This window comes from Penicillium chermesinum (assembly GCF_028974085.1).
Source record: "Penicillium chermesinum strain IBT 19713 chromosome Unknown utg000003l:1.0-5111272.0:1.0-5115320.0, whole genome shotgun sequence".
In the NCBI taxonomy this organism is placed as follows: Eukaryota; Fungi; Ascomycota; class Eurotiomycetes; order Eurotiales; family Aspergillaceae; genus Penicillium; species Penicillium chermesinum.
In genome coordinates this window covers 1,596,866-1,623,301 of record NW_026695313.1, presented here as the reverse complement: position 1 = coordinate 1,623,301, position 26,436 = coordinate 1,596,866, and the positions used below count along the sequence as shown (strand labels likewise).

General features: G+C 51.0%; 11 protein-coding genes across 11 annotated transcripts; 8 read left to right on the top strand and 3 right to left on the bottom strand.

The window, feature by feature from the left end:
- Positions 1-364: 364 nt before the first annotated feature.
- On the top strand, positions 365-914 carry N7468_003500 (IST3 family RNA-binding protein; the record flags this gene model as incomplete). The annotated part of the gene is made up of 2 exons (XM_058472797.1): positions 365-420; positions 482-914. 2 exons carry the CDS (start codon positions 365-367, stop codon positions 912-914), a joined length of 489 nt encoding a protein of 162 aa, XP_058331800.1.
- A 219-nt stretch (positions 915-1,133) lies between these two features.
- On the top strand, positions 1,134-1,442 carry N7468_003499 (uncharacterized protein; the record flags this gene model as incomplete). The annotated part of the gene is made up of 1 exon (XM_058472796.1): positions 1,134-1,442. One exon carries the CDS (start codon positions 1,134-1,136, stop codon positions 1,440-1,442), a length of 309 nt encoding a protein of 102 aa, XP_058331799.1.
- Positions 1,443-1,650: 208 nt separating this feature from the next.
- Positions 1,651-3,051, bottom strand: N7468_003498 (phosphatidylinositol-3,5-bisphosphate binding protein HSV2; the record flags this gene model as incomplete). The annotated part of the gene is made up of 5 exons (XM_058472795.1): positions 1,651-2,175; positions 2,245-2,308; positions 2,362-2,600; positions 2,649-2,806; positions 2,943-3,051. 5 exons carry the CDS (start codon positions 3,049-3,051, stop codon positions 1,651-1,653), a joined length of 1,095 nt encoding a protein of 364 aa, XP_058331798.1.
- Positions 3,052-3,733: 682 nt separating this feature from the next.
- aspA (uncharacterized protein) lies at positions 3,734-5,262 on the top strand (the record flags this gene model as incomplete). The annotated part of the gene is given in 5 exon segments (XM_058472794.1): positions 3,734-3,959; positions 4,018-4,137; positions 4,206-4,326; positions 4,354-4,960; positions 4,978-5,262. The coding sequence occupies 5 exon segments, from the start codon at positions 3,734-3,736 to the stop codon at positions 5,260-5,262; spliced, it is 1,359 nt and encodes a 452-aa protein (XP_058331797.1).
- A 1,710-nt stretch (positions 5,263-6,972) lies between these two features.
- rom2 (putative Rho guanyl nucleotide exchange factor (Rom2)) lies at positions 6,973-10,773 on the bottom strand (the record flags this gene model as incomplete). Its single annotated transcript, XM_058472793.1, has 3 exons — positions 6,973-7,074; positions 7,154-8,016; positions 8,079-10,773. The coding sequence occupies 3 exons, from the start codon at positions 10,771-10,773 to the stop codon at positions 6,973-6,975; spliced, it is 3,660 nt and encodes a 1,219-aa protein (XP_058331796.1).
- Positions 10,774-11,593: 820 nt separating this feature from the next.
- N7468_003495 (V-type proton ATPase proteolipid subunit) lies at positions 11,594-12,500 on the top strand (the record flags this gene model as incomplete). The annotated part of the gene is made up of 7 exons (XM_058472792.1): positions 11,594-11,641; positions 11,704-11,721; positions 11,814-11,954; positions 12,017-12,123; positions 12,180-12,264; positions 12,322-12,407; positions 12,464-12,500. 7 exons carry the CDS (start codon positions 11,594-11,596, stop codon positions 12,498-12,500), a joined length of 522 nt encoding a protein of 173 aa, XP_058331795.1.
- Positions 12,501-13,186: 686 nt separating this feature from the next.
- N7468_003494 (uncharacterized protein) lies at positions 13,187-13,568 on the top strand (the record flags this gene model as incomplete). The annotated part of the gene is made up of 2 exons (XM_058472791.1): positions 13,187-13,361; positions 13,432-13,568. The coding sequence occupies 2 exons, from the start codon at positions 13,187-13,189 to the stop codon at positions 13,566-13,568; spliced, it is 312 nt and encodes a 103-aa protein (XP_058331794.1).
- Positions 13,569-15,928: 2,360 nt separating this feature from the next.
- Positions 15,929-17,070, bottom strand: N7468_003493 (glycosyltransferase family 32 protein; the record flags this gene model as incomplete). The annotated part of the gene is made up of 3 exons (XM_058472790.1): positions 15,929-15,957; positions 16,016-16,182; positions 16,256-17,070. 3 exons carry the CDS (start codon positions 17,068-17,070, stop codon positions 15,929-15,931), a joined length of 1,011 nt encoding a protein of 336 aa, XP_058331793.1.
- Positions 17,071-18,896: 1,826 nt separating this feature from the next.
- On the top strand, positions 18,897-20,438 carry N7468_003492 (homoserine O-acetyltransferase family protein; the record flags this gene model as incomplete). Its single annotated transcript, XM_058472789.1, has 1 exon — positions 18,897-20,438. One exon carries the CDS (start codon positions 18,897-18,899, stop codon positions 20,436-20,438), a length of 1,542 nt encoding a protein of 513 aa, XP_058331792.1.
- A 1,840-nt stretch (positions 20,439-22,278) lies between these two features.
- N7468_003491 (tRNA threonylcarbamoyladenosine dehydratase) lies at positions 22,279-24,328 on the top strand (the record flags this gene model as incomplete). Its single annotated transcript, XM_058472788.1, has 5 exons — positions 22,279-22,380; positions 22,454-22,796; positions 22,892-23,008; positions 23,071-24,035; positions 24,128-24,328. 5 exons carry the CDS (start codon positions 22,279-22,281, stop codon positions 24,326-24,328), a joined length of 1,728 nt encoding a protein of 575 aa, XP_058331791.1.
- Positions 24,329-24,661: 333 nt separating this feature from the next.
- N7468_003490 (putative serine/threonine-protein phosphatase) lies at positions 24,662-26,101 on the top strand (the record flags this gene model as incomplete). Its single annotated transcript, XM_058472787.1, has 3 exons — positions 24,662-25,220; positions 25,297-25,784; positions 25,859-26,101. 3 exons carry the CDS (start codon positions 24,662-24,664, stop codon positions 26,099-26,101), a joined length of 1,290 nt encoding a protein of 429 aa, XP_058331790.1.
- Positions 26,102-26,436: the final 335 nt, after the last annotated feature.

Genomic DNA, 26,436 nt, shown 5'->3' with positions numbered 1-26,436 from the left:
TTTGAACAGTCAAAATGGTGTGTGTCGGTGTCGATGTAGAAGCGGAGGGGAGGTTGAAGATGCAGAACGCGGTCAGGGGAATCTGGAGACAAGTGGGGAGGGAACACGGTTCGATCTAAGCAATGATGCCCCCGGCGAGGCGGACACAAGTTTCAAATCGGAACGTTCACCAGGGTCAAGAAATTCAGACGAGACAAAATTCCAGGCTTGCAGGGAGCGTAGCGCAGGAAGATTTGGAAACTCGTAAACAGTGATTTTGCCAATTCGGGCACCGCCGATGCTCCGGGTCCCCACCCGTTTTTTCAATCCAACGTCACGAGCTTCTTTTGTCTTCCTCCCAGCTCTTCTCAGCTCGTCAACCACCATGAATACTATACGCCAGATACAGGCGCTCAATAAGCGGGAGCTCGAAAATGCCGTGTAAGTGTCTTTGGGCGAAAAGCTTCGATTAGTCGAGCTAACTCGCGCTTTCTTTCCCCAGTCCTCCAGCTGCATCATGGCACGCTGATTATCGCGACACGGCCTACATTTCTATCGGTGGGCTTCCATTCGACCTTTCTGAGGGCGATATTGTCACTATCTTCTCTCAGTATGGAAAACCGGTGGACATTCGTCTTGCGCGCGACAAAGAAACGGGGAAGAGCCGAGGCTTCGCATGGCTCAAATACGAAGACCAGCGCAGCACCGATCTAGCCGTTGATAATCTTGGTGGAGCTACAGTTTTAGGCCGGATGCTACGAGTCGACCATGCGCGATACAAGCGACGTGATGATGAGGAGGAAGGGGATAATGTTGCTAGGTTGATGGGCGATGCAGAGATCAGCGACCGGGAAGAGCAAGGAAGAGACAGCAATCGACACGACCGGAAGAGAGTGTCCAGGGGGATGAACGAGAAGAGCGCCGACCGATGCTGAAAGAAGAAAGAGAACTTCAAGAGCTGATGATCAATCATGACGACGAAGATCCTATGAAGCAGTTTCTTATCGATGAAAAGAAAGAAGAGGTTGCGAGGGCTATCGAGCTATATGATCAGAGCCAGAAGAAGTCTTCAAAGCGACGTGACGATAGCAGGGAACGATCTAGCCGGCATCATCGTCGTCACCGGTCCCGTTCTCGAGAGCATAGGCACCGTGATGATCGTTCCCCAGCCCGCGAAAGACGGCATAGGCGCCGGTCTACGGACAGAGAGGGACGATCTCGAAGAGACGATGACCGGCCTCGAAGACGCACACACACACCTGAGAGATCTCGATCGCCCGGTTCTCGCCGTCACCGCAGTGATCGAGACCGCGATGATCACCAACGTTGAGAACATCAAGCTCTTGCATATTTCGCGCTGGGCTCGTGTAACATCTGGACGTGGATCTCGCCAAGTATTCAAGCTTACTTGGTTCAATTCCTTTCTATGTACAATCACGAATTCAGAATGTTCCAAGACATAGATATCCATCGGTTCCCCGATCGACACTCTTGACTATTGGTCATCCTGACCTGAGACCAATCTGGATTTGTCCTGACATACGCCCCGATTGAGAGGGCCACATGATGCCTATCCAGATGCAATTTTGGGCTAGACCGAGCTAAGAGAAAGTTCATATCCCGTGGAATAGAGTCATTCCGACCTCCAACGCAAACTGTGGAATGCCATGATCAAAACGTTGAACCGCCAAGGTATCTTTTCCACCCGTCTCGCACGCAGTATCGCTTTCCGTCCTCTCCATCATAAAGAACAAATTTCTCCCATCTTCCATCTCGCCCAGCACCGATCACCAAGATTGTCCGATCATCTAACCAGCCAGTAATGCCCTTTTGAGGTCGCCCGGTGGGTACGCTATGCGGCGCCAATGACGGCGAACCCGGGACGGTCCCATCACCAATGTCAAAATTGGCGTTGGCAAATGAATACTCGTCGGAGAATAACCGTGGAAGCAAGGGCACTCTGCTCAGAAAGCCCCACTTCTGGTTTGTTCCTTCCTCGGTTGCAGCTGCAGGGGACTGGCTGCGACGTGTCATCTCGCGTGGGTGAGGCACATCAAAGATATGTAAGGTAGATTTATCGGATGTGACAGCAAGCAAAGAATTTGAAGGAGAAAAGAAAGCGAAAATATCACTGCGGGGTCCACGCCCGTCGAAGCTCTGCCATTTTCCTGCAATTTGCCGTCGAGAATAGCCGTACTAGAGTTCCCTATAATAAAATGAGTTTTGTTTTGTCGTTGTAACGGTTGACAGGCATTCAAAACTTACAGACTCGCTGCCCGTAGCCAGGACTTCTCCATCCGGGCTTAGAGCCATCGCCCTTAGTGGAGAGCTATGTGCCGGAATGATACTGATGTTCCCGGTCTCGAGTTCTATCACCTGCACCTGCCCAGGGAGCGCCCCGGGAATGCAAGCAACTTTTGACCGAGGCATGCCAGTCCGAGGGGGTTATCAGAAGTCTCATACACTGATAGCTTGTGGGGAGGTGTAGAAAAGGCAAAAACATGGATGCTGTTCAGCAGGGCAACGACAATCCGCGTTTTGGAGAGGCGAACGCCCAAGACCGACGTGCGAAATTCGAGGGTAATGGCTATTTTCTGTTTGGCGTCGTCCCAAATGATCAACTGCGATGTCTGTTAGTGATGGACGTCGCAGGGAGTTATTGGACTCACCTTGTTCTGAGGGAATTTGGGATTTCGTCCGCCGCCAACAATTGCCAGATAGTTTGACTGGCCGAGCATCTCAGCGATGCCGATACCTGCATTGAAAACTGTGGCATATGTGAGAGACAAGAACCCAATAGCCTCGGTAGATGTGTCGTTCCTCACCTCTCAACGTCCGCAATTCGCATGGGTCGGTATTGAACACTGAAGGCACCAATGTTAGCCCCCGGATACCTCGGCGTTAAGGGTAGCGTGCAGGTGGGCGCTGCTATAAATATGGATGCTGCTATAGAGATGCCTTACCACAGAATCCGGTGTCCAAGCCAACGGAGAAGCAGCTAGTATCATTGTTGAAGGCGGTCGACAACGAGTAGGGCCCCACGGACTCATCGATAACCGGGCGAGTATTCATGATGAAAGCTTGTCATGACAAACGCCAAAGCCAAAGCCAAAGCAAAGTGGAAATCAAAGCACCAGGATGGTAGAGGACTACACAGCAGAACGGTCGTCACAAGGCCACCACAGACGGAGCATGGTGGATCAGCGATAAGAGCAGAATGCGGGCCCAGCTCCCCCGTATCCATTGGAACAGCCATTTAAACTCGGGGTGATAGTTAGTTGCCCATTTCGGGAATCTCGTTTCCTGAGGCAGGAATTTACATAATCCTCCGGCGGACAAGAGCGACCCACCCGACCCCTGAGTGTGCAGCTATGGGGCGATACTGAGAAGTAAACAATCCACAGAGCATAGATTAGGAGAGAGAAATAGAGGATGAAGTGTCCTTAATGTAATCCTGGATCCTTCTCACTTTCAGTTATCAACCATTGGGACGGAATAATTTGATTTAATAATTTGATTTTGGGCTGCGCAGAGTACTAGTACGAGGGACGGAGTCCCGTGATTGGCCCGCTAGGTAGGGAAAGGGGGAAACACGAACTGTCTTTCCCAAAGTCTCCCCCCCCCTAACCTGACCTACTTGTACCTCTAGACCTTCAGGAGAGTTTCACCCTTACCCCTTCTCCGTGGAATTCCTCCCTACCTCCGTTGTCTTCTTCTTGCTTGTGTTGTTTAATCCTCCTTTTTTCAGCCCACCATGTCGACGGCTCTCAGCGCGGTATGTCCCCTTTTATTCCTCACGGCGCCCCCCCAAGAGACCGTTGCTGCGGCCCATACTTTCACGAGTTCTTGGGCTTTGAAAAAAAAAAAATCCAATCAAGCTAACATCAGCCCCCTCCGCGGGCAGATTAAGATCCGCCGCAAGAAGAATGTCAAGAGAGGAATTCAGTTCTGTCTGATGGTGTGCGGTGCTGGTGGCACAGGTAAAGCTTACCTCTTTCCATATCAATCCATCCAATTGTCCACTGACACCTCATTAAGGCCGCACCACATTCGTGAACACTCTCTGCGGCAAGAAGGTGCTGGAGAACCCCTGGGATGCCGACGATCCTGCCAACGCTCACCTGGAGGAAGGTGTCCGCATCAAGCCTGTCACCACTGGTGAGTACCTCGCACGTCTGTGCCAAAGCATAGCAGTAGCTTATCGGGTTCTTTCTCGTCTTAAATAGAGCTCGAACTTGATGAGGAGGGCCCCAGAATCTCATTGACCATTGTTGATACCCCCGGGTTCGGTGATCAGATTGACAACGAGGCCAGGCATGTCCCCTGGAACAACTCCTCCGGCTCCTCGTTTCAGCCCAGCTAACATCTCTCCAGCTTCGGTGAAATTGTTGGCTACGTCGAGCGCCAATACGATGACCTCGTGGCGGAAGAATCGCGAATCAAGCGTAACCCCCGCTTCAGGGACAACCGTGTCCATGCTATGCTCTACTTTATCACCCCCACTGGCCACGGCCTCCGCGAACTCGACATCGAATTGATGAAGCGCCTGTCTCCTCGTGTGAACGTCATCCCCGTTATTGGAAAGGCCGATTCCCTCACCCCCGCAGAATTGGCCGAGTCAAAGAAGTTGATCATGGAGGACATCGAACACTACCGTATCCCTGTCTATAACTTCCCTTATGACGTCGAGGAAGATGACGAGGACACCGTGGAGGAGAACGCAGAGCTGCGCGGTTTGATGCCTTTTGCCATCGTCGGCTCTGACGACTTCGTTGAAATTGATGACCGAAAAGTCCGTGCCCGACAGTACCCATGGGGTGTGGTTGAGGTCGAGAACCCCCGACACTCCGACTTCCTTGCCATCCGCAGTGCTCTTCTCCACAGCCACTTGTCTGATCTGAAGGAGATTACACACGACTTTCTTTACGAAAATTACCGTACTGAGAAGCTCAGCAAGAGTGTGGACGGTGCTTCTCAGTATGTTCTCTCCTTTCATAGATGCAATATCGCGCAAGTTTTAAGCGCAGTACTAACATAAATCACAGAGCTCCAGACTCTACCATGAACCCCGAGGAACTTGCTTCCCAATCCGTGCGCCTGAAGGAGGAGCAGCTACGCCGCGAGGAAGAGAAGCTGCGCGAGATCGAGATGAAGGTACAGCGCGAAATTGCCGAGAAGCGACAGGAATTGTTGGCCCGCGAGAGCCAGCTCCGGGAGATCGAGGCACGCATGGCTCGCGAAAGTCAGAGCAATGTCAGCGAGGCTGCTACTGGAGATATCTAAAGATACCCTGTCGATGCGGCTCATTCAGCGGGGCGCCGGTTCGCAAAGTGATACCGTTCTGTGCCAACATCATGTTTTCCGGGGGCACGAAGCTGGTTTCTTATTATGGGGATAATATTGACTGTTTATTCACGTTAATAGCTTTTTTTTTTTTTTTTTCAGCAATTTTCTCTGTTCCTGGTATCTCTGCGGGAGATGGTCAAAATTCCCAACATAGAATGCAACGCTGCGGCTTTCGACAACGGGCAAAGCTCTTTGGACAATTCTTTCCGAAATATGACAGGGGCAGACTACTATGCGAATCATGATCACTGCTGTGGAGTCGCATGTCCCTTCGATTTCCATGATTACACATTCAGCCCCTGTCCCTTCAGGGTCATCTTGGAACCATGGACGCACGAGCATGTCGGAACAAAGAACATAAGCACGATCCTTTACCATTCCTTTCATGTTTCTTATCTCTGTCTGATACAACCCAACTTCGATGGCCCGATGAGAGCGCCCCCCCAATCACGTTATTCCCTGTCCACTCCCTACCTTCCCCCCCTGAGATTTCTTGCAAGTATCCAGATTCTAATTTTCTATTTTTTCTTTCTTTTTGGATTGCTTGGTCATCTCGTGTCCTCCGGGGCTGTCTAAAGTCCGCAGCGATACTCCCTCTTCCCTTTTTTTTTGTTTGAGCTCTGTGTTTGTGGCCTTATCATGTGGATTTGTTAGTGTTCTTCCTAGCTTGATAGTTGACTGGAAGGAAAAGTATCATATTATGAACCACTGACTTCTAGCTAGTAGCCAAGTATACGAGGAGTAATGGTACTACGAGCATACCTCTTGACTCCGTACCTGGATATGTGCGTTTTTTTAAGATATTCAAGTTCGAGCTCAAGTTCGAGCCTGACTTGAAGTTCGGGCTTGAAGTTGAACCATGTCGTACCGCTAGTTCTCATTCCTAACCTACTAATGATGCCCCTGTATGCTGGTGTCCATCCAGGTTACTGGTACTAGTCCCCTAGGGCCTCATCCAGTAATATGGCCAAGCAGCCAGGTTCAAGTTACTATCATGATGATCTAATCTTGGAAGACTACAGTGGACCAGAAACGAAGAGGATCGGAGCTTTGGTTATTTGGGAAAATGTAGATAATTGAAACGCAGAGACCTCCCAATGCACGGGGAAAAGGCGGACTAATTTTTAGAGCCTTGACAGACGCACGTGTTCAGAAAATCAAGATATGGAATGAAAATAAGAAAAGTCCATAAAGAAGAAATCCGTAGGATAAAAGCCAAGATAAAAATCAGACACGCAAGAAGTGGTATTTGCGCTCCATCGTACACAGAAACGAAACGGATCAGAAGGCCTGCGGAGCTTAGAAAGAATAAAGATAGCCCCTGGGATAGAAAAAGAAGACAGAGCGTAGCGGATACAAGTCGGCAATTAACGGACAGGCGGTGAGGAATTTTGAGGCCTGGGATGCTTTGTAAGAACTTGGTGAGATACCTAGGCACGGACACGGGTAGACTGAAGATCCCAGGTAGAGGGTGTGGTAGATGATGCGGGGCGGGGCGGTAGAGTGGAATGGAAAGGGTATGGTCTTCGTTGTCTTCGTTTTGCTTTAAAGGAATCCAGGCGCGGGAATTCTTTCTTCGGTCTCTTTTTTGACGTTTTCAGGAGTAGGAAAAGGCCTTTTAACCTTCACAGCCTTCGTGCATAAGGATCAAATCGCGTTCGAGGTTTGTGGAGGCGGTGGCACCTTGCTCCAGAAATCGAGGCTTGCAATCACGTCTACGCCCATTTCGTCCTCATAAGCGTAGATGATCTATTTGGAGTTAGCATCATATATAGAAGATAGACATCACTTCAGGCCAACAAGCCGAATAGTAAGAATCCAAGATTACCTCTCGAGTGGAAGAGTGTAGCATTCTAATGTTTCTTCCAGTAACGATGTGAATCAGCTCACTTGTTTCGACGTGACGGAATTCGATGAAATTAGGCTCGAAAGCCAAGATGTAGGGATATGAGAGGGCAAAGGCGTTAGGATTGCCTTCCCATGAGATCCTCCAATCAGGACGAGCTCGCCAACCATTGCGGTTGACAAAGAACGAGAAGTCACTGTAGTTCAACAAGAACTCGCCGTTCATGCGCTCAATGTGGATGGGTTTCACGTTCTCCTTGCGCGCAACAAAGTCGAGAGAGGTATCGGCTTGATCCAGAAGAGACTGAGTCTCCGTAGTCTCAAGACTGACAACCTCGAAGCCTCTGGCACACCCGACGCAAAGCGTTGAACGCAGGAAGTGGATGGAAGAAGATTCCGCGGGGATGTAGTATTCCTTGAATGGCTTCAAAGTGTCCTGTCCACTCTGGAACATCTTGCTCACAGCCGACTTCTTTTTGCCCTTAGCTAAATTGTCCATGGGCTCGTAGACCTTGATTGTACTGGAGAGTGCAGATGTCTTCACCGAGCACACAAGGTGTCTTCCGAGACCGATACCAGACTTGAAGAAGTTAGCGTGACCCTGAATCTTCTTGGGGCGTTTAGCCATCGCGTTCTGGCTCCCATCTAATTCAAGAGCCTCCATAGGATATGACATAAGACTTTTGTTGGCCAAGACAAGGAGTAACTGGTACTCCTCGAGGATATCGATCTGGGTGACTTGTGTGGTGTCTAACACTTGCCGAGGCTTTGCAGATTTGTCCTTGGGCCATCTGTCTGACAAATAGATGCCGCTGTCAGTTCCGTAAACCAACTTTCGACCACCATCTGTGGAAGCGTTGTTAGAACTTGGCTCTAAAGTCAATTTACGATGATATATAAGAACTTACCAATTGGGACGCAGCAGTTGACTCGATTGGTGGCCGTAAAGAAGTTCTCGGACAAGAGATTCTTAGTGTAGAAATTGCTGTTGCGTTCCCAGAGCTTTCGCTGTTGCTCCTCCACCATCTCAATGAACTTGCGCCGCTGGGTTGGAGAGGTAGCATAGAGGGTCTGTTCGTAACCTCCTTTGCCAAGATGGCGGAACGTAATAGGCAAGCCACCGTCTTTGGCGGGAGGGGGATTAACACCAGCTTTGTTGGCTAGAAGGTTCGTTGAAGGCCTCTTTGCAATACCCTGTCGCGGGATAACCTCGTCCATCTGAGCGATGACAAGCAGTTCAAGAGGAATGGGCTTTTTATAAACACGATACTCTTCGCGCTTGTTCACCACTTTGATACGAACGAGAAGCACGGCATGATCAAAAAGGTATACCGTCACTTCGGAGCTCTCAGCTGTACTCTTCTTAAATGCCATCTTGGTGAGCATTTGTCGGTTGTCCTCGGTAAGCTTCAATTCAACGTAGTCCCCTGGGTTGAACTTCAAGGCTGCATTCAGCTGCACCAAATTGAAGTGGTTTTCTGCCTTACCACTCTCGGCATTGACCCGAGACAAGAAACTCTTGATAAGCTTGATGGCTTCGGGAACATCGACCTTGTCTGGATTGCCATCCTTGGTGTACTTCGCAACCGACTCAAGGAACAGCGGATATCGAGCGAGCCGCGTGGTGGGCTTCGTGAGATATCCGTTCAATTCCAGCTTTCGCGATTCCTTCAGGCGCTCGGTATCCTCGACAAACTTGGCAAAGGCCGGGTTCGATGCCTTCTCCTTCTCAAACTCATACTTTCCATAGAGCTGATTTGCACCATACCTGATAAAAGGATCAAAGCGGGGCACATGCTGAAGGAAAATATCACCGATCGACTTCACAACATGGCTCTCTTTTTGGCGAGCATTCAGAGCCTCGGCAAGTCCACTGTTCACTTTTAACACCTCCAAGCAGTTGCCGAACACTGTGCGGATGAACTTCTCGCGTCGGTGTTCTGGAATAGGGGAGGTGTTTGAGCGCAGAGGACGCATCCAGAAATCCCGCAAGTATTCAAGATCCTTGACAAAGTCGCGCTCGGTGTACATGACTTCGAAGATGATCTCTTGTCGTTTTTTCTCATGGTCATCGATGGCATCAGAGATTTCCTTTGGAACTGTACTGATCCAAAGCTTTTGGTTGTCATTATCGTCATCATCATCTGCGTGCAAGCTTCCATGGCTACTCGAGTTTCTCAGTACCGGCTGAGGCTTCATGTTCAACCTGGCCTGCTGCTCCAATCGGCGTGGACAGGCAATGGAATAGCAAAGGCTATCTTTGCTGCAGGTTGGCGAATAGCATTCTGTCAAGAGAGTGAAAACACCATTAACCTCCGTGCCCATAGGCTCCTCTCCAAGTGTTTCTTTGAATTGGTAAACTTCACCGGGGGCATCACGAAGGCGGTGGTCGTATGTTACATCGTGGAAAAACTTCTGAGCGTCGAGAGCTCGACCAAGAAGAAGAGCAAGGTTGCGATCATTTGTTCTAATGATTGAAGCAATCATGTCCACTGCGTCAGATCCGGAGAAGGCATTCTGATAGGACAGCCCGTTCTTTTGTCTCTCGCCGAGAGAAATCCGCTCGCGGAATACCTCCGCAACTCGAGAAAGCATAGCGGGGTAGACAACGGGGACCTTCCGGCGCGAGTCGCGGGATACAAGAGTACTCTGGCCGTTGGACCGCTGCGTCGCCTGGCTCTGAACACTCATAGTGCGGTCAGGCATAATGGTCGATGCCATGGACATGGTTCGCGCCGCGATCGATTGATCGCTGGGAGGACGGTTTGACGTGAAACCGTCTGCAACTGCGGCTGGCATTGAATCAAATCGGGGCGGCAAGGGTTCTGGTTCCTGGCCAGATTGTGGTCGTCGGGAGGGAATTTGTCGGCCACCAACGATGTGAGATGAATCCCGCTCTGCCGCATAGGTAGTCATGGACATGGCTCGCTCATTAGCATGTCTGTCCGGGAGAGGTCGGCCTGGTTGAGTCACCGTCGGTGCACCATGGTGATAAGGACCGCGTCGAGAAGCGAGCGCAGACGTGTGATTGAAGTTGCTTGGTGGGGGCGGGGCGGAGGGTTGCTGATACGGAGGACCGCTCAACATGGCCATGGAGCGAGACCTGGCGGAGTCAGAATTAAGAGCGGGCGGGGGAATCGTCCGGGGATCAGGATACTGAGCAGGAGCCTGGCCAGTTCTGGAGCTTAGGCGGACGGGGCGTGGATAGGGTGAGACCGAGGGACGGCTGGCATATGCACGCCCAGGTTGCTGGGATCCCATCTGAGCAGCCATTGGATTGTATGTTTGATATTGCCCATTTGGAGGCGACGGGGCATATCCATTTGGCGGTGCAGATGGCGGGGATCCATAGCCGTTGGGAACTGGCTGGCGAGTTGGCGGGGGCGGCTGTCGATGAAATTGGGGCTGCGCCACTTGAGACGACATCGTGTGGGCGCGACTTTGGGTAAATTGAGGGGTCTGTGAATTCATCGTCTGGGAGCGACCGGGAGGTGGCGCGCTGCCAAAAATATCGGAATAGGCAGCGTTTCGCTGCATCGATGAAGCCGCGCCATACCCTGGTGGCCGGTAGTTCCGGTCACGCTGACCCCCCAAATCAGCCATATCTTCGGGAGTCACAACCTCTCAAAACCGGGGCGCGACTTCCCGTTTTCAACTGTATATGAAGGATAAAGCACGCACTGAGATGCCAAATGTCAGGATGAGTCCGGGAGAGGGTATTCGAGTCGTGAAATCGTTCGTTCAGGGCGTCGCGATAGATGTGTGTGAAGAAGATCAAAAGGCCAAGGAACGAAATGGTAGTCAGGGTAAATGTGAACAGCCCCGCAGTTGTTAATGGAAGGCAAGCAGTGGTAAAAGATATACCTCAACTCTGTGCAGAATGCTAGGCTTCAATGTGCCATAGCTGCCAGAAGTCAACGGATGGAGGCGAGTGGTCAATAACTGGAGTGCGCTAGGAGCCGAGAGCGCAACAAAGTCAAGGCTCCTGGGAGTATCATACCCTCAGCATGCTCCAGTTGAGAAGCCAGGAGGGTTAACCAGGAAAGGAGAAAGGGAGGGCGGGGGGCGTGTTTGTGGGGAAGATGATTGTTGAAAGTGATAGACTTGAGGGGGGGAAGAGACCAGGAGGTTGAAGACTAACGGCTTGCCCGGTATTGTGTAATTTGGTGACAAAGGGGGACTTTTTCAGTGCTTTTCGCGGGAGAAGCCCAAATCACCAGGTATTGCGGATGTGCGGTAATATTACCGCAGTCACGCCCCCCCGAGGGAAAGTGTGCTTCTACGGCAAAGCAAAGTGACCGTCTGCAACGCCAGGAACGCGCAGACTTGACTCCAACTCTGTGTATCCATCGTTTCCTTTAATCTCACTCTATCTCAGCTCCCTCTTTACTTTTTATTGGCTTTGCCCTACAAGTAATCCAAGATGGCTGACAGCTCGTATGCCCCTAAGTTTGCGGTGTTCTTCTCCTTCGTGAGTGGCCTCTACTGAGCTCCAAGCTACGGAACAGCCTACTGACCCAACATGCACCCTAGGCCGGCATTGCCTCCGCAGTGAGTGAAAGTACCCAGTCAAAAATTCAATAGCGACAACTAATGTTGTATCCTTTTCCCAAGATGATCTTCGGATGTACGTCGAAGCTTAGCTCCCCAACCACATGGCTCTAGAACGAAATGGGCGACTTGTAGCTTACAGCTTCATAGGTGCAGGAGCCGCATATGGCACAGCGAAATCAGGAATTGGTATCGCAGGTGTGGGACAGTTCCGATCAGACTTGATCATGAAGGTGAGTAGATGGCTCTAGCTAAGCAGCCCGCAGCATGCCGCTGACTCGAATCGCTTCTACAGTCTCTCATTCCTGTCGTCATGTCCGGTATTATCGCTGTGTACGGCCTTGTCATCTCTGTCCTCATCGCCCAGGCTTGCAGTCCCGAAAATACCCCGAGTCTATACACGTACGTGGGGATCGTTTTGAAAGACTGGTGTCGCAAGCTGACCATTGGGACATTAGGGGATTCACTCATCTTGCAGCTGGACTGTCAGTCGGTCTGACTGGTGTAGCAGCAGGCTACTCGATTGGAGTTGTGGGCGATGCGGTAGGTAACTCTGGAATTCCTCCCTTGCGGGCATGTGGTTCTAAATAATGGTCCTAGGGTGTTCGAGCATACATGCAACAGTCTCGCGTCTATGTGGGCATGATTCTCATTCTCATTTTTGGTGAGGTTCTGGGGCTTTATGGGTAAGTACTTCAAGTACCAAGAGCTGTCTATGGCCATTCGTTAATGCGACAGGTAGCTTAATTGTCGGCTTAATCTTAAACTCGAAGTCTTGAGTGGCTATCGGTTACCTCGAGCTTGCGCATACCCCTACCCGTCACCTTCCGATCATCTCCATACGGATTGTTTTATTCTTGGTTCAACTAGCGAGGCGCCGTTTAATGGTAGCTTTCCCCGTCACGAAAGAAAGGGCCCCGCGTGACGAATGTCTCGGATCGAGATCCGGGCCAGCTGTCTTCTGAATTTGCATGGGCTTAGCTTTCCTTCTCTCAGGGATGTATTATAAAGGGCCTTGGTCGCATATAGATTTCGGTCAAATGACAAAAGAAATAAGCTACGGGCCTTGCAGCCCAATGAAGATTCCGATTTATCACCGTAGTTCCCTATCCGTTCAGCCCCGCCCCCGTGGGATAACGTCAGAGCTGGCAGAACTTCCTTTCACAACACCCTGCCCCGAGCATACTGCTTTTGCACCTCTGGCCCTCGCTAAGTCCGGGGTATAGACCGATGTCCCTTGGTTGGCCCTAAAGGGACTCGGATTGAAGAAGGGTCGCTGACGCGATTGTGGTGGAGTACCTCCGGAGTGGGCTTTATACGCATACTTTTTTTTCCTTCCCTTGACCACATCACAGAGAAGACCAACGACGAGCTACCGGGCCATGCCAATGGCGACAGGTGCATTCGAGAACTAGCCAACTTCCAGTATCCCACGCTACCCGGCGGGTCTTCTTGCACCAACAAGATGCGCCCCCACGATCTCCACGAGAAGGAGAAGCAGATCGTCTCCGCGATACGCGCCCCTCTACGAGCTGCAAACCCATTCCTTGTCACTGATCGCCACAATGAGAAGCAGCTCTGCGTGTCCTCCAGGAACCTAAGCCTGAGCGACTTCCAGCTGCTAAAGACGCTTGGAACCGGTTAGCCCCCTGGTCTTGTTGTACTTGTATCTTTTAGTCTAACGTCTGAGGTCATCTTGGCTCAATACAGGAACTTTTGCTCGCGTGTGGCTTGCGAGGTTAAAGGACAGTGATGACAAGACCAAAGTTTACGCGTTGAAGATTCTGCGAAAGGCCGATGGTGAGCCAATGCGTGCTTTCCGAAATATCCAGGGGTCAAAATCCTAATTTCTTCCTTATGGGTAGTCATAAAACTCAAGCAAGTGGAACATGTGCGCAATGAACGGCGGACACTTGCAGCTGTGAATGGTCACCCTTTCATTACAACACTTGTTGCATCGTTTTCCGATGATCACAGTTTGTATATGCTGGTAGGCCAACCCTAATTTTTCGAGGAAGTTGTAGGACGACTAAACGTGCTGACGAATCACAGCTGGACTACTGCCCTGGCGGCGAAATCTTTACCTATCTTCGACGACAACGACGCTTCAGTGAGGAGCACTCCCGATTCTATGCAGCCGAGATTACCATGACTATTGAATTCCTGCATGATGTCCACGGAGTCGCCTACCGGGACTTGAAACCAGAGAACATCCTTTTAGACGCTGATGGCCATATCAAACTGGTGGATTTTGGATTTGCTAAGCAGGTAGATAATCGCGAAACTTACACACTCTGCGGTACCCCCGAATACCTGGCCCCAGAAGTCATCCACAACAGCGGACATGGGCTCGCAGTGGACTGGTGGGCTTTGGGTATTTTGATTTACGAGATTCCTAGTCGGCCAGCCGCCATTCTGGGACCAGAATCCCATGCGTATATGAACAGATCGTTGAGGGTCAGCTCCGATTCCCATCCAACATGCCCCCAGCAGCACAGAACATCGTCACCCTTCTATGCAAGACAAACCCCGCCGAGCGACTGGGCCATATATCTGGAGGCTCGACGCGAGTGAAATCGCATCCTTTTTTCACCGACATTGTTTGGGATGACTTGTATTATCGCAGAGTGAAGGGGCCAATCATCCCGCGAGTGCTGCATCCTGCCGACACGGGGAATTTCGAAGAATATCCCGACAGCGATACTCGCAACCAGAACATCTACACCGAAGATCTGAAAAAGAAATACGAACCACTGTTCAGCGACTTCTAAGTGTCCTGCTGCATCAATGCTATTACAACCGCTTTCGAGCGATCCCAGTTGAACGAGCAAGACCGACCCGGTCTCTCTGAATCCCCTTTGACCCCTCTCCCTCACCCTCCTCCCACATTCTCCTCTTCCTCCTCGCCCCCACATGATACCCATAAGAGCTTTCCTGGGGGCTATCATCTTCTGGCCGATCTCGAATCCTGCGTTGGCCGTACCTTTCCATTCGCAAATCGATTATTTTCAATCAATCTTCTTGTTCTTCCGCCTCTCTTCTAGCTCAACCCCAATTCACTGCTCTGCAGCCACCCCCGATCCCTTTCAAGATCGCGAGGGCTCCTGTTATTTACGAGTGATAACGATTTAACGTTCATGGCCCTTTCAATTTCGTTTCTGGGGCCTAATGTTTCATCTATAGCCAATGGCTGAATCCGTGACCTCGTTTTATTTTCGCATTTGTTTTAAATGCACATGATTTGCCTTGCCGTGTTTGGTATCTCCCCGGAGGCAGCGCAATCTATGGTTCTTGTTCATATTTCCAATCAGCAGGTACTAGTGCGTACCTTTCTTTCGAGATTTTAGGTATCCTAGTACGCGTATTAGGTACTTTCGCATCTATCGGGGTTGATACCCTAGATTCCATTTCGGATTTACCACCAGCTTATATTCACACGATGGTATGTGCGCGGCATAAGCGATGTTTGCGAAAATGATGTTTTTGCTCCCATTTATATTATACCAGTAGGAACGGCTTTTCAAGTTCACTAAGCAGGTACTAGTACATACCTTGGTACTATTGAAGAGTTCCAACGTCATCTACAGCCATGCTCATCATTGACATCATGATGATTTTTGTCTCGGAAAATCGCTAGAAAATGCATTCCAATTCATATCCACGGATATTCAGGTTTGAACTTGACTGCGCAGTACGCTACCTGGCAGTGCTGGGTGTTGGTAAGACGACTATTTGGATACAAACCTGAAGCAAGGTTACTCGTTTTATGTGAATGAACACCGTGCTCCACAAACCGGCATGTCGATTTATAACAACGAAGAAAATAGTGTATAAAACAAAATAACAGATTGGGAATCATTATGTACGAGGATCATGAGCCATGAGCTATGCGTGTCATAAGGCCTTTTCAACATCACCAAATGTTCGCAGCTAAGCACGAGGTGGCAGTGGCAGGCACGGCAGCTAAGGTTGGAGACACTCGAGGTATCGAGTTCGGCACACCAGTTATCCAAACAGATAAGGGTTGATAACATCCCCAGTTGGGCCTCTGTCATGGAATGAACAGGTAGAACGGAGGTGCTTGTGTCTGTGTGGTTTTTATAAAGATGCCGGGGTAAAAGCAGGTTCGGGTATCAATTATTCCAGCGGGAAGCATCTCAGTTGGTTGGAGAGGCGGAGAGGAGGACAGGGCTGTGCCAGGCATGTTCTACAGTGAGGGGTCTGTTTTCCAGGTACCTAGAGTAGAATGTCAGTAATGAAGCAAAAGAACGAGTCAGACGAGGCTCCAATGTACCATCAAAGTTATGCTTGACAAAGGCCAAGGGATGGTCAGTGTCTCCCGCGTTCATTTGTCCAACGCCGGGACTAAAGCTGGTGATAGGCAAAACGACCACATCGCCGACCTTACGGCGCTCAACTTGATTCGAGAAATCTTCGTAGGTGATGTTCTTGCCCCCCAGCCTGGACATTGAAGTAATCAGGGTTATTGAAATAACGGAAGATGGCGTCAGTCCAGGCGCCCGGACCCGTGAACTCCATGATAGTTTTGTCCATCTTGCCAACCTTCAGAATGCCCGCCTTTTTCATGCGCAGTGCTTCCTCCGTCACATAAGCTACCATATCACGCAGGATCGGATGTCCCGGCTTCGACACAATTGTCCATTGGCAGAACTGGATACGCCGAGAGTACCAGTCATGCCAGTCTGGCCGGTCAGGATCGGCCTCGATGCCAACCATGAAGCCCACAGTTGATCTGTCAAGCTCCTCCGGAAGCCAGTATCCCGCTGGCTTCAGCGCTAATGTATCGATGTCACTATAAATCCCGCCACGCGCCAAGAGTACCAAATAGCGAAAGAAGTCTGCCTTCATCACCGGAAGTGGTAGGGAATCATATGCCTCGAATACATCCGGTACCGAGCCGTAGAGGTACTGGATCAAGCGTCGTTGGGTCTCGTCGGGGATCACCTCATGGGTGAACAGAGGATGGAGCTCAGTCCAACTTGCCTCGGTAACACGCAGGTCATCGATGAACTCCGAAGATGCTGGGGTGTATTTCCATGTTTGCCAGATATACGCGGGGAAGCTTCGTCGTAGGTCGTAGGGAAATTGGTAGCGGAGGCGATCGCGCAAGGGTGCAGTAGGGGATATGGCGAGGTTCTTTTGGCCGCGGATCTTGGTGTAGCTATGTTGCGCATGAGCAAGCGATTGCTCTTCTTCGTCGAAGATCTTCTGGACAGGTCTGTAACCGGGGGCGCCGGGTATGTCGGTAGACCGTCGGGAGCGGAAGAGGTAGATAAGGCCAAAGAGGCAGATTGCGAAGATGGCGAGCCTTCGTATCGCAGGAGGCATTATGAGCGGTGGCTGGAAGATCGCTCCTCTTTCTTGCAAATGCGATCGTGACGCGCACCGGCAAGAGGCCGCAGTCACGACCCTCCAGGCGAAAGCTGACCAGTTTACGGATCAGGAGGTGGCGGCGGAAGACGATATCCAGGGGAAGGATATAGGGCGCGAGTTTGCGATCGGAATTAAGCTCAGGCAGATCGGAGAAATAGCATTTCGATGTCCCGAAAGGCTCGTCGCAGCGTGGCTTGATCAATCAGAATGCGACGCTCGAATGCCGGTCGGGGTACACGGAGCCGCAAACGGTGCACGGAGACGTCCAGCCAAAAGCTCTGGACGATTCAAAGGACGCAGTTTCGAGATCAAAAGAGCAAGAAGCACAAGGCCACGCTGTCTGGCGGCGATTGAAGCAAGTCCAGTGTTATTGGTGGGAGACCCGAACGAGACCTAAACGAGATCTAAACGAGGCCTAAACGAAGGATTGCGTATCCTATCTACGTGCAAGGCGGGTCCGGGCTCACGTGGGCCCAACGCCCCCTTTCCATCACATCGCGATTCTTCTTGTTCGGCCAGCTAGTTGTCACAGGCATATTCAAAGGTTGACTTTCTTCTAAAAATTTCCTACAATAAACCAACTGTTCCCTTTCAGAGCTCCCCGCACACTATGGTGTGATCGATGATCATCTGGCCTCCAGGGCTCCAGGCCGAAAGCTTACGATAACTGATCAATACCCAAGAGCAATTCAATGGGCCCGGGGGGCTAGCATACGCACGGCCCGTATTACTCCGTGGATCCCGTTTGATTGTAAAATCTGCCGAGCCAACTGGTTTTTAGCCAGTGATAGCAACTGCTGCTTGCTATAGTGGTTCATGTCGGCCGTGGAACGCGAGTTTGGAACATTCTACCCTACAATTGCCTAGCTTAGATTGTCTAATCAAATTCAACTCTTCAGAAGGCTCGTGGCTACCAACTCGAATGGATCTCTGGAATGACCTTCGGATTCGTAAAGTGGCGTAAGACCTGCTGCTACATTGCCTCCTTTTGGAGGCATAGCCGCCATCAGCACACAGCAGAATGGGTTGTGAACTAGCGGCCAACCACGGATCCTGTGACCTCTTCATATTCAGCAGGCAGGCTGACGTTCCAAGTCTCGAGTTCTGGATCTCACTAAGCTTGGCTATCTCAGTTTTGGAAGCTACGCTGTTAGAATGGATGTTTCAACCCGAACCTTAGTATAGTTGTGGGAGTTGATTAGTTTGTTAAGAGTACAGAATTGTATGCTTCAAGTTACTCTTCAGACAGAGGGTTGTCGAATCACCTCCTTGAAGATTAGACCTGCAAGTTCTCTTGAATAGCGAGTGCCAGATTGTGCCAGTGAGATCTTTTATCATAATCAACTTGGATACGAAAAAACTGTTGGTGCTTGTCAAGGAGCCTGCAATGAATTGAATTGACAGAGGCAATTGTAAGCGTTAAAGAAATTTGGCACAGTTTAGTCACAAAACAATCCAAGTTTTCAGAAGGTTTCTAAGCCAGAATCCATGCTCCAACTACCGTTATGGCGCCACTAAGCTGCAGGAGTGGAATGCGTATAATTGCAGGAAGTCGACAAGATAATATTTGTAAGTCAAATTGTGTCAACACGAGGTTATTTGCAACGTAGTTAGCCCTGCCAATCAGCGCCGGACAAGATGACGCCATATGCATAATCATGCCTGAGGCGATAAGATCAACTCTCCGCCTCTGCAATCGGGCAATATGTGCATCTAAGAAGCTTTCCGCGGGGGAACCTCCGGGCTTCTTGATACTATCGAACTCCTCGTTGTACTTCGATATGCGGTCGTTCCAGAGCGCAGGCCGTGTGGCTTCTCGCTCAACCCATGCGCTCCAATGGCGCCCGGCTACACACGGAGCACCTGTCCACCGATGTCTGCTGCAATCCCGGCGATTAAACAGCATGCCAGGTCGAAAGCCAGCGAAGGACTCGAGTAATCCACCAATGTCGTTCCCGTGCCTTGATGCTCAGGAGGCAAAGACCGCCATGCTCAACTCTAGATCGCTTGAATCCGGCCCCGAGCCCTCATACACCTCCGGCCAAACCGAGCGCTTCCACTGCGATACTCCTCTTCTTCTGGATTGGGGTGGTGTGCTTCCCGAGTTCGATATCGCATACGAATCCTGGGGCGAGTTGAACAGCGACAAGAGCAACGCCATCCTCTTGCATACCGGCTTGTCCGCATCAAGCCACGCCCATAGTACTGCCGCAAACCCCAAGCCGGGATGGTGGGAGAAGTTCATTGGTCCTGGTCTCCCGCTGGACACCGACAAATACCATATTATCTGCACCAACGTCCTCGGTGGCTGCTACGGTAGTACAGGACCCTCTTCAAAGGACCCATCTGATGGCGAATGGTATGCCACTCGCTTCCCTATTCTTACGTTGGATGACATGGTCCGCGCCCAATTCCGTCTGCTGGACAGCCTAGGCATCCAGAAGCTAGCTGCATCAGTCGGCTCCAGCATGGGAGGCATGCAGAGTCTTGCTGCAGGCACCCTTTTTCCAGAGCGCGTTGGCAAGATCGTCAGCATCAGCGGCTGCGCCCGCAGTCACCCCTACAGCATCGCGATGCGGCACACTCAGCGCCAAGTACTAATGATGGACCCTAACTGGATGCGGGGCTTCTATTACAACTCGATTCCCCCGCACTCTGGAATGAAGCTTGCCCGAGAGATTGCCACCGTGACATACCGCAGCGGACCCGAGTGGGAGATGCGGTTTGGTCGTCGCCGCGCTGATCCCAGCAAACCGCCTGCGCTGTGTCCCGATTTCCTCATCGAGACCTATCTCGACCATGCGGGCGAGAAGTTCTGTCTCGAATACGATCCTAACAGTCTACTTTATGTCTCCAAGGCCATGGACCTCTTCGACCTCGGCTACGAGCATCAGTCTGCGGCTCGCGAACGCCGTGCAGGGTTCGAGCTTCGTATTGCCCACGGCGAGGCCTCTTCCACTGTGACTGACCCAGCTTGCAGCTTAACCTTGCCGGAAAAGCCATACGAGGAACAGCCTGAGGCCACTGCCTCGGTGACGCCGCTGAATGAGACTGTGCCTTCTGGTGGCTCAGAAGGACCTCCTCTGGATCTTATCAAGGGCCTTGCACCCCTGAAGAACCACTCTGTCCTCGTCATGGGGGTGGCCAGCGACATCCTCTTCCCGGCGTGGCAGCAGCGTGAAATTGCGGAAACTTTGCGTGCGGCTGGCAACAAGAATGTGGAGCACCATGAGCTCGGCGAAGATGTCTCGATGTTTGGGCATGATACTTTCCTCTTGGATGTAAAAAATGTCGGCGGTGCATTGGGCAAGTTCCTGGCGTAGGGTTAGCAGCTCGATGGGATCTCAAATCGTGAATCTCGGGTTGAAATCCCGCATCTCATGTGTATATTGATTTGGCAGCGTTGCAGACAAAATGTGCATTGGCAGGCGTTCAAATAGTGGAATACATCCAACCTCGAGCAAATTGGTCCCCCTCCCAAAAGGTCCCTGCGCCACATGGCGGTAGTGGGCTTGTCGCGCAGGCCGGCATGTTTAGATTGATAGATGAGGCTCCTAGATGCAGTGAATAGCGTAACATGGGCAACAGGATCACATAGCTCATTTTTGGAGCAGGTCCACTTCGAGCTTTAGATTACTACTAGCAGTGGGAGACCCGAGAAGAAGGAGGGGATAAACAGGAAGCATGGCGAGGAAAGGGACATGGACAGCAGAGGGTAGGTCCCAAGTCCCTCCCCGGGAAAAAAAGCTTCATTGCGTATTACCCAGGAACTAGGATATAGATATATGACAAAAGATTGGAGATCCGACCCTCAGTAAGCTCTCAGCGCCTGCCCCGATGAACCCTTTGGGTAGAGCAGAACAGACGCGTCATCATAGGCAACAAGACATAGGATCAAGATACCGGATCGACCGCTGGAAGATCCCAGAGGCCTGTTGCCAGCAGAATTGGCTTTTTGTCATCATGGGGTGAGAAAGACAAAGTCCACTGTACCCTGTTTCAACTACGCGTCGCCACTAAAGTTGGAGGAGTCCACGATATCTCGTAGAGCTCGGGAGGTGCTGGCCCAGAGGGATCAGGACTCTGTAAGGCAGTTAGCCATGGGAGGTAAATTACAGAACATGGCCTCTCAGGTGTGCGAGGAGATAAAGACAAGAGGAAGGCGGAGGGTGAGATTCCTTTACCTTTCCAAAGGTTGGGAGTGGGTGATCAGATAGCATGCACTCATCGCTTATGCAGTGAGACAATGATCATGGAATGGGTAGAATTCAGCAGAGTGAAGAACTTGATTTGTTGGCTATGACTGGGCGAACTTTTATCGTACATTCGCACACGCTCACGACCCATATTCCGAGTTCGTCTGTTCATGACCTCAGCGCTAAGATCCATAGGCTCAAACCATTCCTAGTTAGTCTGCATGCTGGTATCAGGAATGAGTTGATAACAGCCCTGGGAAACCATGATAGGAGAGTGCGCTGAAATGTTCCAAGTTAGTGATCGACTGCCGTTGGCAACCTATAGGACTTTCCATTCCACTGCCTCGGATTGAAAACTACAATGTCACTCGTCATTGATATGCTTCGACATCGTTTCCTTAACAGGCATACAGATGGAGCATGGAATATGAAAGACGTCTCGGAGTGTGCTAACAGAAATTTGTCGTCACCGGGCAGTGGAACGGAAAATCCCATAGGTTGCAGCTTGAGTGCGCCCGTCCCAGGGAGCATCGGACAGTATTTGATGAGATTTTAGTTGATGAGGGATTAGTGAGATGATCGCTGAAATTGTACCATGCGCGCAGCTTTGGTGGATTGGGTTAGCAGAGTCGGTTGCAACATTGACAACACAGGCCTCCATGATGGAGAGGCGTATGAATACACAGGCTGTAAAAGAGGAAGCAATCCCTCAGATATCCGTTCAATGGTTCAATCACTACCGTTTGGCACGCGTTTCTTCCACATACTCACGGCAATGCCGATCGAGGGATGAGGTCCGCGGCCATTGTCGTTAGACTGTGGTATCATGAAAGCTCTGTTGATCTTTCTCATCACCGGGATTGGGGAGGAAACCATCATAATGCCCCTCCTACCTAGGTCGGGTGCTAAGAATGATTCCTACCCAACAGAACACGAGACATACCTGTGACGGAATACGTCGTGTAAGATGAATGGACGCGTCGTTGGATTTGGATTCGGCAGTAAGTACCGCGGCCCATCACGTGATGATGGCGGTCGTGGTCCCACTGATGAGCGCATGGGCTTGCAGGTGTGCATTCTCGAATTGTAAGAGGCCAATGCCCGCCATTGCCTCAAGGTGGTAAGTTTAAGCTCCCTTGCAGCCTAAGATGGCCCCCAAAAGCTCCAAGTGGTGGCAGGCGCCCGCCGACAAAGATCTCGATTACGGATTCGATTCTGACGACTGGAATGATAGATTTGACAACCTTGACCGCAGCCGAGACCACGCCAGACCTCGACAAAACTTACGAGGGCCACAAGACCAAGAGGCGCAACAGGCCAGAGACCAAGACCAGGGACGGGGTGTGTTTGGAAACATGTCGTCTTGGCTCCAGCGCCAGGCTGGTTCGCAAAGTTCGCAGCTTGCGACAACGGCTGTATTATCGGGAGCCGCCGTTGCGAGTGCCATCTTTGGCTACCAAGCTTATCGGCGGAAGGAAGCGGTCAGTGAGCTGAAAGCTTCGATTCCGCCTATCGATGAACGGCATCATTCTGAGAAGGTAGAGCCTGCACATCTGGCAATCGATGAGACTGACACTTAGCTGACCTGCATAGCTTACGCAATTTGGAGCTGTGGACAATTCGATTCCTCTTAGCAAAGAGGACGAAACGTAGTGCAGCTCTTGCACGCAGAGCACAGCAAGGGGATTACGATGACGGTATGGCATCGAGAGGTTTAGACAGGTAATCTGAAAGCCGGACTAACTTCTTCTTCCCGTAGATTTGATCCTCGAACAACTTGCTCGCAACCGGGTCTTCCTTGGAGAAGAAGGTCTTGCAAAGCTCCGCTCTTCCTTCGTAGTCGTTGTTGGATGTGGTGGTGTTGGATCGCATGCCGCTGCATCTTTGGCACGATCCGGCGTCTCCAAGATCCGGCTGATCGACTTCGACCAGGTCACACTCTCCTCACTCAATCGACATGCGCTAGCAACATTAGCCGATGTCGGGACATCCAAGGTTCACACTATCCGGCGACGACTAGAGCAGATCGCACCCTGGGTGATGTTCGACTGCCGCAACGAGCTATACGGAAAAGAGGCATCGGAGAGTCTCCTAGGCCCGTGGACTCTGACACATGATGGAGAAGGCCGTCGGCCGGACTTTGTGCTCGACTGTATTGACAACATCACCTCTAAGGTCGATCTTCTCCACTATTGCCATACCAATTCATTGCCCGTGATCTCATCCATGGGTGCGGGCTGCAAGTCGGACCCGACGCGGGTTGTTGTGGGTGACATCTCAGCTAGCACAGACGACCCGCTTTCTCGGAGCACACGGCGCCGACTGAAGCTTCTAGGCGTTACTTCGGGGATCACCGCTGTATTCTCTACCGAGAAACCTGGACCCGGCAAGGCGAGCTTACTTCCTTTGGCAGAGGAGGAATTCGCCAAGGGCCAGGTCGGTGAGTTAGGTGTGCTCCCTGACTTCCGGGTCCGTATCCTCCCTGTGCTGGGAACGATGCCGGCTGTATTCGGCTACACGGTTGCAAACCACGTTATCTGCAGCATTACAGGATACCCTATCGAATACAATCTTGCCGGAAAAGGCCGAGACAAGGTGTACGATAGCATGTTATCCTCTCTACAGAGTCTGTACGATAAGTTTGCCAGGCAAGTAGCTGGGGAAGATTCACTTGGGCTGCGACTTACCACCAGCAAGGACGATGTCGCATTCTTGGTGGAAGAGGTATGGAAAGGAAAGAGTGCCCTCACGGGCTTGCCTACTCGGCTGTATCTGATTCCCTGGGAAGCACCAGCCCGCGGATGGGGCTTGGATAGGACGTGGAAAAAGATGGCCAGGTCTTTGTTCCAGTTGAACTCAAGGACCTAGTGCTAATGACCAAGGATGAGGCTGCCCGACATGAACGCGAAGTGCTTCGCGAGGGCAAAAAGCCAGAAGAGATCTATGACGAGACGGCTTTGCAACGAGTGGCTTTGCGGCGGAGAGAGATGGAAGAGTACGAGAAGTACCGTGGATGAATTACCATTCTGTAGAACCCTTACACAAGATATCAATGAGCAACGTTCCTACCCCAAGTTTTGAGCGCACAGGTAGTTTCCACTGTGCCTTTTTTTAAGGCAAAGAATGTCGATCAGTGCGGGTTGACAGCTCATGTGGAGCTCGGGCGATAAGGATAAGGCTAACGGGATCGGAAACAGCCAGAAGAAAATCAGAGCTTGCCATTCTGTTCAAAGGTGGAACCTTCCCTTGCCTGACACAAGAACATCAACCCCGGTCATCTTTTCCAAAAAAGACTTCTTAGAATTCCAATTCTCCGCCCATGACGCAACGCCCTCGCAACTGCCGTTAACATGTCGTCGCACGGCAATACCTATAGCTATGAGTCCGATTCAAATAGCGACATCGAGGACAGCAGGCATCTGAACCAGGCCAGCCCAGCTCTCAATCACCAAAAGGACTCCCCACGGCCGCTCATCGACTCTGTTCGCAATGCCTGGCAAACACGCTCAAATCCATCTTACGATCTGCTATCCTCGGGAACGAGAGCCGATACCGAAAAACATCCCCACTCAGTCCAGATGGCGCTCACCGTTGTCTCCGCCCCACGGTTCCGCCGGTATGTGGTAGTTTATCTATCTCTGTTCCTCTTGTGCTTGGCTACCTGGAAGTGGATTCTGTATCCTCGGCTGCAGGAGAGAAACACCTTGCTTCGTGCATTGGACCCAGCAACTGCAGAAGAGTCGGGAGGATGGTTTGGCTCAAGCTCGCCGCCGGCTCTGGATGGGCTAATCCTTATGAAAAATTTGAATCCGGAGCTAATACCAGATGCTTTGGGCGAGAGCGACGGTCAAACAAAGTCGCGGAAGAGGCTTGTCATCGTGGGTGATGTGCATGGATGCAAAGATGCGTGTATGTTGTACAGCGTCCTGCTAGTCTATGTTTTCGAGCGACTTTTTGTCTTCAGAGCTAATACCCTTGATTATAGTGCTCGCGCTTCTCGATCAAGTTGAATTCTCCGCAAAGGAAGGAGACCATCTCATCTTTACCGGTGACATTATTAACAAAGGACCAGATAGCAGCGGTGTAGTCGATCTGGCTCGAGAGAAGTCTGCTTCGTGTGTTCGTGGCAATCACGAAGACCGAATCCTTTTGCTCCGACATGAGATGGAGAGGACCAAGGCTTTGGATGGCCCGCAAAAAGGAGATAAGCAGATCTACTCTTCTAAGCAGCTGAGGGAACGAGAACTTGCTCGATCATTGAGCAAAAAGCAGGTCGAGTGGTTGGAGCAGTGTCCCGTTATTCTGAACATTGGGCGTATCCCCACGATGGGGCAAGTTGTCGTGGTACACGGTGGCTTAGTGCCGGGCCTTGAACTTGAGGAGCAAGACCCTGCAAGCGTAATGACCATGCGTACAATAGATGTGGACACTCATCTCCCCAGCCCTGAAAGCAATGGGCTAAGCTGGGCTAAGGTGAGCATGGACCCCAATTTTCTTATAGGTCTTTCCGTGGGAATTGGATAGCTAACGAAACTTCTTAACTGCAGATGTTCGATAAACACCAGTCCATACTTTTCAAGAGCCTGCAAACAGCAAAAGAAGACCCACTTTCGCGAACAATTACTGCTGTCTATGGCCACGACGCCAAGACTGGCCTTAAAATCCGTACCTACACGAAAGGTCTGGATTCTGGATGTGTCAAAGGTGGCAAGCTCACTGCACTGGTCATTGAAGATGGTGGCAAGCAAAGCCTTGTACAGGTGCGCTGCCGCGACTATACATCAGGTTGATTCACTGGAGTTATGTCCGCAGGTCACCTGGCTTAGCTTATGATATGCATTACTGGCGTTGATCCTATTGTGGGTTATTTCGCTATCATGATTAATGACGGTTACGAAAATTTTCAATCCGGTCGAAATGACCTCTCCCAACTCTATACTGATAAGCACACCTAGTCTCGCGTCCAGCCCTGATAATGGCAGTGTAACAAGGATGCGTCGATGGACGGTCGATTTTGCCAAAGCCAGAAATGCATCGACTGGTAGTTGAGGAATGAAGCAAGATCATCTATTTGCCCCGGAGTATAATTGTTTTTCTCGTGTGCCTAATCATCGACCTCTCTTGT